We start from the raw sequence: 13,106 nt of genomic DNA, 5'->3' as shown, positions 1-13,106 counted from the left end.
TAATAATGAAAAATAGACAAATGCTGTATCTGAATTCCCTCCCCCCTCCTACTTATTAAAATAGCAGACTTTTTATCAGTTTTTTTTTTTTTAAACTGGTAGTAAAGTCCAACTCTTATTGACTTGTACCCCCAAGTAAGATTTCAGAAAGGCTTACCTGTAGGTACTGTGAATATGCTCTGTTTAGAAGATATTCACTGTAGATGCAGCCAGTGATGTCACCAGCGCATGCACAGTAGCTCTGCATTTTGAGCACACTGAGTGTCAATGAAGAGGGTGCTCTGCTGCTATCATGACTCCCATGCAATGACTCCTGCGAGTGACGTCATTGTGACCTGGCCATTCAAAGGCTGAAGAGTGCCAACCTGACAGGAAAACCAGCTGAAGGTGAACACCCTGGCATCAGAGATAGCACGCTGATGGAGGGCTACATTTGAAAGATAAGTCTGTCATTATGTGCCATGCAGTGCATACTAGCACATTATGGCATCAACCTGCACGTGCCCGGCCAATTTTCCATTTTTTTTCTTTTTTGTATTTTACTACCACTTTAATAGCTACCTATCCTTGCCTAAGTGAGGTTGACTAGTAGCTTACTGCTGCAATCTCTTGTGATGCACGTGACATCCCAGAAGGCAGTAGGTTCAACGCAGGGCACAAGTCTCTCCCATGTCTGTATAGCACTGTCTTGTTTGCATGTTGCCATGGTGTTCTTACATGAGATTATGCTGATGTTGCCATGGCAAATTCATTAGTAACATGTAAACTAAACTTAAAGAATAGCTAAATAATTATCCGGAAAAATAATTTACCTGAAAGGAGGTACAATTAATTTAAATGCAGGAAAATCTGGTTGGCATTTCAGAACACCAGCAACTGTTTGGCTGGAAGGCACCATGATTCTCATACACAATCGAGCATATGTAGAAGAAAAAAATGGATCTTTATATCCACCTCTCAACATGTCGTGGCGGAGCACATCTGAACCGGGAAATAAAAGTTTGGCTTCTTTATTTTGCTCAGTAGAAGCTCTGCTTCAATCATTCTAATGATGTAGGGGGAAGGAGAACATATTTCTTAGTGATGTTAGACACTAGATTAGATTCTAGCTAGCACTCCAGTGCAAAAAGAGAACATTTCATTGGCTGTAGCGGTCTTTAGTTGCTTAAGTGGCATCGTGGTGAAGGGTCTAGGCCTCCAGGGGACTTGTGAAGAGGTTTAAAATATGTACAGGACTGACAGTTGGCATTGTTTGTTTTTATACATGTTTTGTAGATTTACAAAAAAGTTTTAATTTCGGTGATGCCCTTTTTTCACATTGGGTACCAGTATCCTGCTTGCTTTCAGTTTGGTGATTTTTTTTTTTTTCCCCTCATTCTTATGAGTACAAAAGTGGCTTCACCAGATGTATGTCTTATATTCAATAACAGGTGATTGAGCTTGTGGAGAAATATGGACCAAAAAAATGGTCTCTCATTGCTAAGCACTTAAAAGGAAGAATTGGGAAACAATGCAGAGAACGGTGGCACAATCATCTGAATCCTGAGGTGAAGAAGTCTTCCTGGACAGAAGAGGAGGATCTGGTCATTTATGAGGCCCATAAAAGACTTGGAAACCGCTGGGCTGAAATAGCCAAGCTACTTCCTGGGAGGTAAAGCTGCGCTATACTTTATAAAGATGGAATGTTGATAGGGATGTAGGATATTTGGTACAGTGTCTCCTCAGCAATAAAATTCATCTACCTGCCTGCTCACTGTTGTCCCTGGCAATGTAAACTGAGCTGTGCATGCATAGCTCAGCTTACATAGCTAGGTCTTCCCCTGTGTGCCGAGATGGCCTGCTGCACATGCACAGGAGTAACATCATCCAATGGAGAATGGCCAAATACCGGAACCCAAGAGAAAATACTGGTGAGGGACAGGAACCATAAGGCAAGGGAGGGAAAGGTAAATATAGATCCTTTTAGTTCCACTTTAAAGGCCACTTCTCATGTAGTAGATGGGTTCATGAGTACTTGCGTGAATGAGAAGGGTAGAAGGGGTAGACCCTGCACTTGGTTGCTTTATGTGGGTTCACATTTATACATTGCAGTAACCCATTATGTCTTGTACACATTGGTGTAGTGTGGTGCCATTCATTTCTAATGGCCCCCAACACACAAAATACCGCACCTACGTTGCAGTGCACCAAAATGCCCATTATTATGTGGGCCTAGATGTATTTTTAAAACTTAATATTTATGGCTTCTTAAAGCATTAAACCCAAAAGCAAACATTTTATTATGTTGCAGCTTATCAATTCTTAGATATTGTGGCTGCATTCGTTTTTCTTTTTTTAGGCTTTCTTTTATTTCCACCTGGTGATCCTGACAGTAAGTTTGTTTTTAGACATAGTTTTTTTAACATTGACAGGTGCTTACAATGGTCATCTTTTATGTATTTTTACATATTTATGTAAGATATTTATCGTAAAGGGAAAATGAAAAGTTGCTGTAACTGCTTAAAAAGTGTTAGCTGTTGGCTTCTGGGCTTCAATTTGTTTGTCTAAATGTGCTAGTGCATCTAACACTCCACCCCCTTCCCCGGTCCAAAGGTGTTTGTTGCTCCTTCATCCAGAATGTAGGTGACCTATTACAGGAGGTGTGTAACTGGCCAGATCACCAGGTGAAAACAGAGGGGAAAAAGCATAGGAAAAGAGAACTAATGCAACATTAAAATTTCAGATTTGGATTTAATACCTCCTTTTAAGTCTTGTTTTAGCTACATCAGCACCAATGGCAGATTACATTGTGGGAGTTAACAGCTAAGTTCACCCTATGAAAGCCTGTTACACGATACTCTCCTATTTATGGTGTAACATGCAATATGCTCCAAGAGTCCCCCAAATATATCTTCGATCCTCCCCCTGTGACAGCACGTGGGGATTCTTCTCTCCCCACCCACTCACACCCACTGTCACAATTTAAAAGTATTGTGGCTGTGCAGTGCTCCGCCCCCACAGCCACGTCATTCCTTCACAGCAATCTGTGAAACTACAAGTCCCATCTGCCAATGCAGCTGATGGCTTGTAGTTCTCAAAGAACTGCAAGGACACTAACAAGCGATCTTGTAGTTCTTTGATCTTCTAGCTTTTCAATAACTGCCTGCACTGGAGGTACAGGCAGACAGCTGTATGAGATTCTGCAGGAGCCTGACATTGCACCCGTGATCTACTGAACAAAAGTGCAATGCTTTCCAGGCTCCAGCGGGAAAAAAAAAAGTAAATGCATTTTTATTTTCTGCAGTAATGTGTATATTTTATTTGGTTTTAAGTGACATTATTTAGCATCAATTTGACCATGCGAGGACTAAATTCATGGATTAGTTTTGCTTTAGGTTTTATTCCATTAATCTGGTCTAGATTAGGTTTGTCCAACCTTCAGTCCAGCACAAAATCGTAAACTTACATAAAAATGTTGATTTTTAATTTTTTGCAAAAATGTAGTGAACAGATGCAGCCGAAGACAAATTTTGTCTCTTTACTGAATCTTGGTTATTTTTCTTTGGGAAGATAAAAAAAACTTACACGCTCTTCATAATTGTGCCTTATTCATGTCATCAGTTTTTGGCAGCACCTATATTTGTGAACAACTATTTTCAAGGATGAAGCACACAAAGATAGAGCTAGGTACATTATATTAGTGATCATTAATTTGTGATTTGCCCAACTTTTTCTGCTCATCAGCTATCCTTATTGTTAGAGTATTTTATGTGTGGCCCAAGACAATACCTCCTCCTCCAGTGTGGCCAAGGAAAGTCAAAATGTTGGACATCCATGGTATGAATGATTTCAGGAGTAAGGGCTTGACAACTGACACATACATCGTTTTGCTGTAGGACTGATAACTCCATAAAGAATCATTGGAATTCCACCATGAAGAGGAAAGTAGAACAGGAGGGATATTTACGAAAGGAGTCGACTCAAAGAACAAATCCCCAACCCTCTTCATCCCTAGGTCATCTACAGACACAGAACCCTTACTATGTACCAGCAGAGGCTCAGGTATATGTCTGCTGTTATTCCATATATACCATACTCTTTTTTTTTTTTTGTCATGTTATACACATGTGATCAAGACTGGCCCTAATGTATTTACTTTGTGTTTTTTACTCTTTCCCTCCTGGTGTTATGTTTGACCTCTTTAGATCTTCCTCCATATGGCACACTGCTCCATTACTTTACACTTGCATTTATCACTGTCATTGTAAAGAAATCCTTTGTTCAGCTCTAGGTTCCTTTCTCTTTTGTTTCTTATCAGCTGCCAGTGGCTTCTCTGATCTACTTTCATTTTCATGATTCTTTAGAGTTTATGTATAAAAAAAAAAAAATTTATATTCACTGTAAAAATTTGGGTTTTTTTTGTGGTGTTCATATTTTCATGTACCCCATTGCAAAGACAATACTACATATAGATGTTTGTACATTCTCCATATGAAAGTTATTGCAGTTTGTCTCTATTGGTGTAAGATTTAGGAAATGTTACCAATATGTCCATTTGTTTAGGATATTCTGGGGAAGATTTGGATCATTTTTTCCCCTCATTTCCTGTTCTGGTGGAGGGGGGGGTAAATTTTAACGTAATTTCAGATATTTGTTTTGTGTATATTTACGCCCGTATCTGCTCGTTTGTGCATATGCACGCACAATATATTCTTGGGGAAAATGCATTAATATTTATGCACATATTCGCGCACAAATGCACGAGCGCAGTGTAAATTACTGACCAAAACTGCTAATTTTTTTTTTTTTTTTGTTTACATGCCTGTGTGCAAAGGCACATTTTAAATAATAGGAAACATTTTACCTTCGTAAGAAAAGAATGCTATACTGAGCTTTTCCAAGCTGCAGTGTGCAAGAGGCCTAAGATATGATAAAAACCCCAGGGTTACAGAAAGCCATACAAGTCAATATACTTTTTGCTGATCACATTCACTTATAACTAAAAACTGTTTGAAAGCAAATATTGCATCATTTTATGGTTTACCTCTAGTAAAATTAAATGGTGCCTAAAATGTCTATTACCTTTTTTAATAGGCGGTAGAGCTGATTTTATAAATGCTGGGTTATGCAAAACATAGCCTGCAGTTTAAGTAGTATGCACAAACTGTGGACAGCGGTGTGGAGCCCCATAGATAATCACAGCAGAAAACTGATAAGGAAAGCAACGTTGGAGCTCTCCTCCCAATTTTTTACCCCCCCCCCCCCTTATGACCCCATTAATTTTTATTGTGCTTCATTCAGACTCTTGATACTAACAGAGAGTAAAGCACATTGGTGGTTATTAAATATCCTGCCAACTGTAATTTTACTGTCCAGTAAGACTGCAGCCTACTTCAAGGACCGCCTGATTGGACAGCCTGATTGGAAAAGGTGATGGCAGTAGCCCTGAAATAAGGGAAAGGCAGGCCCTAGTAACAAAGTGAAGGCAAATCAAAGCGGGCACTGACAATTATTTTATGTCTACTTGCAATAATAGCAGACATCTTGTAATTTTTGGAGGACTTTTTAATTTTTTAAACCATTTGTAATGGAGACTAGTTTTGCTTTAAAGTGCCTTCCTTACTTTGCTGGTACCTCCTTTTTTGTCCACCTTTTTAAATGGTGCAGACTTAAGAATATTCCCTATACCTCTAGCTGATCTAGTGTATCTCTGTGGAGTCCTTTCTGTGATTCTCTAGGTCTGATGCAGCTGAGCACTCTCCTTCCAAATGTCAAATCTTTTGTTCTCTTTGGCATGACCTTCCCAGTACTTATTCACGCTTCGACTGCTCTTTGTCTTTTTTTTGTGTGCCTTTTTTTTCACAGTATGTCAACATTCAGCCTTAAGCTTCTTATGACTCCTTATCTGTGTATCTAATTATACCATATTATGCCATTAAAACCAGGGCTATATGGTCTTTACTGAACTAATAGGAGTAGGAACTTTTGTGCCTGAGCTTGAATTCTAGCTGAAATTGAGCTAACCTAAGTTAAATATTGTGTTTTTTTTAGGTTTACTGTGTACTTCAAGACTGCAGACCTCAAGTGCTTGAAGGCCCTTGTTGCTCACATACTTTGAAAACTTATACAGAGCAGTGAACTATTGTTTTTCTATAGTAAATCCCCAATCTTGGCCTGTATACATCCTCCAAGGACTAGCGGTCTGAACTTCATTTGAATTTTTAATGGTCATTCCACCCAAAATGATTACTTGTTTTTATGGAGCATGGATAGTTGCACCACCTGACAATTTCTTCCATCTCTTTAAAATCAGTGAGATCTTTGCAAGTTTTTGGACCTTTATTGTGATTGGTTCTCAATCCCCCTATTATGCTTTTTTTCTTTAATGTGAAGGCTGTAACAGGAGCTGTTGGCATGTGCAAAGAGGGGTGGGATGACCCAAATTTCTTAAAGTAGAAGATTTGGCATGTTATGCCCAAAACCCATAAGCAGCCAAGGTCAACATAACCCACAGCCTGCTCCTGTAATGTAAATATCACTTTTTGGAAAACTGGCCCTCTAAGTGCTACTAGATAAAATTAAGTATGTGAAAGACAAATGCTGATCAACGGAAACCTTGCTTTTGACCCTTTGACAAGTGCAGTTGGATGTCACCACACTCAGTGTTTGACTTCCTAACCATCTACTTGCACAGTCCATCCTAGTGATGGCCAGTTTTTTGCCATACTGAAGAGACCAAGTTGTTTCGTTGGATTGTGGTTTTTTTTTTTTTTTTTGTCAGCTGTGTTTGTGGAGAAAGTGGCCAGTGGTCCTGACACTTAATTTCTATACAAAATTAACCCATGTTGTCAGTAAATAGATCAGATTAGAGGAACATAGTATCCTACCATGCAGTAAAGGGTGTAACTTACTGGAATAAACAATGTTTGCTTCTAATGCTATAGTACTGACAGTCATATATTGAATGATAATCCAAAGTTTAAATGACCAGTGCACTTTTCATACATGCTGGAAGAAGATGGCAGTTTGTGTTGTATGGGTATGGATCTTCCACTTGGAAATCCTACCCTACTTAGCTGCAGAATTATTGTGCAAAATCAGTTATGGGATCAGTTTACCCAAAATATACATTTCATATTTGAGTGGATTCTGGACCCTTTTGGTTGCAGATTCTGGTGGTGAGTACTTTGTTCCTTCACTATCTACTCCTCTTCATTTGTGTGTGTCACTGCAGCAAAGGGGATCTCATTTCTCTTCCAGTGGGCACAGTGAGACCCCCGTAATGGCCATGGCAGGTGGGCAGACATGGGTATCCAAGTCCATCAAGCTGGTGGATGAGTGCCATCAGCAGTGTCTTCCAAGACTGGGTACAGCAGAACCCTTGTAATGGTGACATCAGTTGGGTAGTTCTGGAAATTGGAGTGAAGACATCAGCACAGTGGTCACTGAATGATATGAGAAGCTGATGCGTGATGAATAAGCAATATCCTTGTACTGCCATTTCAGTCTGTTTTAAGTGGTCTCATCTGTTAATAGAAATATGTTGAAATAAATAAGAAACCTCAGCTTCTGATAAAGCTTGTTGCCAGGCAGTCATTCTGATCCAGAGTGTGAGGTTAGTGACTCAGGATGTACTGAAGCTGTTAAATTGGTATAACAAACAGGTAAATAGTCCTGTGTGTGTCTTTGGAAATTAAAGCACTTAGTATGTGTCCAGCATTAGTGTTATTAACTTTGCCTTTAGGCTCTAAAGACCTTACTGCAATACATCCACACTTGTGTTTCATTAAAGTGTTACTAAACCCAAGTCCCTGCATTCAAAATATCTGGTCTCCCACAGTACACACAACATGGAAGTGCAATTATTTTAGTAAATATAAACTGCTAAATACTTTTTCTCATCAGCAGTACAGAGCAGTCTTGTGACTTCTGTCAGTGTCCAGCAGAGCACTGGTTAAAGCTTGTAGGAAGAGTTTCCATTCTCCCCTGATTGATCTATGAGGCTGCATAACCCCTGACAATCTGGACAGTGCTGATCACATGCACTCTCCCAAGAAAAAAAAAAAACGTCTAGCAATACACACGAAACTGAGCAAGTGCAGCGTGCCTCCAAGGCTCTGTTCTGTCAGCAGATGTATTGTAGAAGGGGAGGTTTAGAGAAGACAGGATCCAATATAATATTTACACAATGCAGAGGATTAACCCCTTAGGTTCCACAGTGAGTATAACAAGCATGCTTTACTGCATATACAGACTGATTTTACTGTTGTGGGTTTAGTAACACTTTTACCCCTTTCCTGCCCAGGTCAATTTTCAGCTTTCAGTGCTATCACACTTTTGAATGACAATTGCGCGGTCATGCAACACTGTACCCATATAAAGCTTTATTTTGGTGGTATTTATTCACCGCTGGGATTTTATTTTTTTTGCTATGTAAATGAAAGTCCAAAAATTTTGAAAAAAAAGTGTTTCTTATAAAATTTTGCAATTGCACTGTACTACTTGTGGGGGGTGATGATTTTTTTTTTTTTGTGATTGCTTTTACACCCATATAGGATGTAAAAGCAATCATTTCTCTTTCTCTCTGCATTCTTGCAGCCATTGAGAACTACTGAGTGAGCTGTGATTGATCACAGCTTGTCACATGGTACAAGGCTGTTGTGAATAGTCTTGTACCATGTGGCCTCTGTGATCATTCACAGATTTCACATGTAGTAAGCAATGATGTCACAAGTGACATCTTGCTTACTACTTTGCATGTGATTACTGATTGGCCAATCAATGATCACATGATCGGGACCTCGTACAGAGGTCCCGTCTGACGATCGGTGTTTCACTGTGTCCGGAGGACACAGCGGGCACCGGATCGCGGTGCTGCACGCTCCCTGGGAGTGCGCACAGCTAGAAATGGCGAGTACCGTTTATGAACAGCAACCCGCCCCTGGAGTGCCACCGTTCTGCCGTTTATAAACAGGCGGACGGCAAGTGGTTAAGAGAATATAGGTTTTAGCTGTGATTATGATACCTCATGGTCTGTGCTCTCCAAGTGTATTCCTTTTAAAAGCTGTTAAATAAAACTCTATTCTTAAAAAAAAAAAAAACTAACAAAAATAAAAAGTATATTCAGGAGGTTACCAATTGACAGCAGGCATGAATCCATCAGCATGATGTCCTTTAATATTTGTCTTGGCACCTGTTTAGAGGGCAGTATTTACAGACATGCCCACAGAGGTTCTGCCATTTTACAGTTCTGGTCTTAGGAGAATTGAAATCCCCGAGTACAACCTGGCCTCAGATCTGAAGAGCTCAGTAGAAGTCTGGGATCAATTTTCAAGACTAACAAGATCACTTGATACCTGTGTTTTTAGCACTGCTGTTACCTTTAGGTGCTTTTTAAGCCAGAACAGATGTACTTAGTAGGTTTACAGAACCAGACTAGACCTACAAATATGAGCCACCTTGATTGATCAGTTACAAAATGACACAGAAGGTAACCGATTCCAGCTGTTATAAGCTCATTGGCTGATATGCTACAAAGCTATATGTTCCAAAAACACTTTGGTCTTTTTGGAGGTTTTACATTCCAATCCTATACCTCTCCCTCTAATATGGTTGTATGAATGTTAATAATGACAAAACTCACCACGTGTGTTCGGGTGCCATTCATATTTAATGGCACCTAAACAGGGTTCAGTTTAACCGCACAATAAATCACAATGCACAAAGCTTGTCGCCCAAAAAGGAGAGGGAGCTTCTTTTGGGCAACAAGCTTTGCACGTCGTGGCAAAACCACACCGCATTTAGGTGCCATTGAAAATTAATGGCACCCAAACTGGCATGGTGCCTTTTTGTCATTGTCACAGTATTTTGGATTTTGGGCAGATTAGTGGAGATTCTGCTGAGATTGCAGAACACCAGATGTGAACGGGGCTATACCAATGTGTTTTTTTTGTTTAATGTAGCTACTCGCTTCAAGTTGCCACATTTTAGTGATCCAACAAGTTTGGAGGTTTGTTTCATGTATATTATTATAAGGGATTTCTATAGTGCCAATAGTTTGCTCAGCGCTTTACAATATAAAGGGAGACCATACAGTTCAATACAAGAGGGTTAGGAGGGCCCTGCTCCTTAGAGCTTACAATCTAGGAGATGGGGATGGAGAGCAGCTGTCTAATACAAGCGCATGTATTTTAAAACCGCAGTCATGCTAGATAAAATGATTTATTCTTTTTGTGTGATGCTAAGGTGAAAATTGTAATTTTTATTTTTAAGTAAGCATTTGTTGCATTCTCAAAAATAAAAGTTTGTATTGCTTATTAGAATGCTGATGTTCTAAAATGAAAGGTATGATGTGACCATAGAACTCTTTTTAAATAACCAGTTTGTTTATTTTTAAGTAAGCATTTGTTGCATTCTCAAAAATAAAAGTTTGTATTGCTTATTAGAATGCTGATGTTCTAAAATGAAAGGTATGATGTGACCATAGAACTCTTTTTAAATAACCAGTTTGTTGTTTGCCTTTAGGTTCCAGGATATCATTGTGTGTCAGTTGATGACAGCTACATAGAAAATGTTCGGAATTCTTTTACCTTTATTCAGGTAAAACTCACTGTATGATATGGCAAAACACACGTCCGCTTTAAGGAAAAAAAAACGTTTAGAGAATTATTACTGTAGCATGGGAACTCTCATATTAAAAAATAGTTGACAAGAAAATCTCCCATTTAATAATGCCGAGTAAGTGTTGACATGTGTGAATACTGGTACCAGTAAATATTGTTGTGAAATTTTTTTTTTGTTTTTTCCCTTTTTGCTAAAATAATAAACATGTTCTACTTACAAGCTATGTGAAATATTGCACAGAGATGCTCCAAACCTTCTTTTCTGGGATCACTTTTGGTCCTCTTCTGTGTGTTCCCTCATAGAAAGCTTCATGCTATGGGGGCACACATGCGGGCAAGCTCCTGACCCCGGGCTGTGTGCGTCCATAGACACCCATAGCACAGCTCAGTCCCACCACCTGCTCTCTCTTCGCAGGACTTAATTGAGAAAGCCACTGGAAGCTGGGGGGGAGCCATGGGGGAAGCAGGAGGAGCCAAGCTGCGACCGCTTATGTCCACAGTGGGACTGAGAGCTGGAGGTTTCCCGCACCACTCCTGTGTTAACTCAGGCTCCAAAGTCACTATGACCAGCCTGAGTTCACACAGGAGCGGTGTGGGACACCACATGCAATTCGGCCAGGAATTGCACCGCATTCCTGTTAAAATTACATGCAATTCTTTGCAGTGTGATTTCAGCCCATTCATTTTGTATAGGCTCAAATTGCACCACAAAGGTATCCGTACTCGGTATCGGCGAATACTTGACCGAAAGAATCTTTACGCTCCAAGTTTTTTTTTGTTTTTTGTTTTTTTTTAAACTGATCTGTTCATCCCTACATTAAATACATTTGCTTTGCAATATTTAGCAGTTACATCTAGTGTTTTTCATTTTATTGCAATTTTTTTTCTTCATAGGTGAACAATGCACCAGAGGAAGATTGTACTAGGAATGAAGGAACACAAAAATATTGTGAAACTATGAAAACCTGCTTAGTGTGTCTTCATTCACAGAACCATCTCCTTCTAGTGAAATGTTACCATTTATTTATATTCCTGAGCTCAAGGCAGAACATTTCCACACTGATACTTTGTATACTTTAAATTTACTGGCCAGTGCAGAGTTCCCCTCATTTTTGTACATTCTTATATAATATCAACTTCCTGTACCATGAGATTATTTTTTTTTTGTGCTTGTTTTTAAGTGAATTAATGGATTTCTCATTTTTTCAATATTTACCTCACATTTTTAATGAAATTTGAGATTTAGCCTCAAATTTTAATATTTTACTTTGTGTTTACTTGGAAATATGGCAAGCAATAGTTCTTACTAAATAACTCAAATATCGCGTGCTATAATCACTAGTAGATTAACACCTAAGTGCGTTATTTGTATCTGCCTAGATGGGGTCATTCTTATACACGCTTGACTCTACAAAGAAAGCATATACTGTAGTTGTGACACACTACATACTATAGATTTCACCCTGCACTGATTCTCTTTAGACAGGTTAAAGTGAAACTGCTATTTTGAAACCAGTGTATGGTTAAAAAAAAAAAAATTAGAGGTTACCTTCAGTGAAAACTGTATACGTAAACAAGTAATAGATCTAGAGATGCAGACAGCTGAGGTTTTATGCAAATCTCAACTCTTCCTGTAAAGGCAAGGTTTGATACCACTGCTCCCGCTACCCTATCAACTCCTTTTTCAGGTGATAGGTAGCCTCTGTGTCCATTGGGAAGCTCAAAAGGTGGGAGTGGGTTGAGCTTGTAATATAGTAGTATAATTTATTGTATTATTAGTACGGTAGTATAATTTATTGTTTTATTATTTAGTAGTATAATTTTTATTACTAGTAAAATTAATATTTATAACCTTTTATTAGTAGTATAGTTTATTGTATAATGTATTCGTATAATTTATTAGTAGTTTAATTTTATAGTTTATTCTTAGTATATTTTTAATATTTTTACTATAATTTATTAATATTTATAACTTATAATTTAGAAGTAGTATAATATTGTATAATGTGTTAGTATAATTTAATATTTTTTACTAGTATAATTCATATTTATTTTAACATAATTTAATAGTAGTCGTATATGTTTTATAATGTATTGTTATTAAACTATACAATTAAACAATAAATTATACTATCTATTAGTATAATTTATTAGATCTTTGCTGTTTAATAGTATTAGTATAATTTACTGTGTAATGCTTTAGTGTAATGTATTGTTTTAGTAGTACAATTCTAATATTTATTATTAGTATAATTTATACTTGGATGAAGTGCTTTAAACTATTGCATTCCATCTGTTTCTGATTTCTTATTGGTTGGTATATCTGTCGTGGCTGCATTTTTAGCTGCAAATTGTAAGAATTAAGAGAATAACCTGTAGTAGGAAGGTGTGTGTGTGTGTGTGTGTGTGTGTGTATATGTGTATGTGTGTATGTATATATGTATATATATATATATATGTGTGTGTGTGTGTGTGTGTGTATGCCATGTTTTTAATTTTTGTTCA

General features: G+C 38.2%; 1 protein-coding gene across 3 annotated transcripts in view; it reads left to right on the top strand.

The window, feature by feature from the left end:
* MYBL1 (MYB proto-oncogene like 1) overlaps window positions 1–13,106 on the top strand; it is a 73,769-nt gene that overhangs the window by 34,929 nt on the left and 25,734 nt on the right. For all 3 annotated transcript variants that reach the window (XM_089654266.1, XM_089654265.1, XM_089654264.1), the window contains exons 5-7: window positions 1,431–1,651; window positions 3,876–4,041; window positions 10,504–10,578. In XM_089654266.1, coding sequence (XP_089510392.1) covers window positions 1,431–1,651; window positions 3,876–4,041; window positions 10,504–10,578 — 462 coding nt within the window. The remainder of the gene's footprint in view (window positions 1–1,430; window positions 1,652–3,875; window positions 4,042–10,503; window positions 10,579–13,106) is intronic.

The sequence above is a fragment of the Staurois parvus genome, unplaced genomic scaffold (assembly GCF_062004578.1).
Source record: "Staurois parvus isolate SC_StPar_1 unplaced genomic scaffold, SC_StPar_1.0 ptg000748l, whole genome shotgun sequence".
Taxonomy (NCBI): Eukaryota; Metazoa; Chordata; class Amphibia; order Anura; family Ranidae; genus Staurois; species Staurois parvus.
This window is presented reverse-complemented; position numbering and strand designations above follow the sequence as displayed.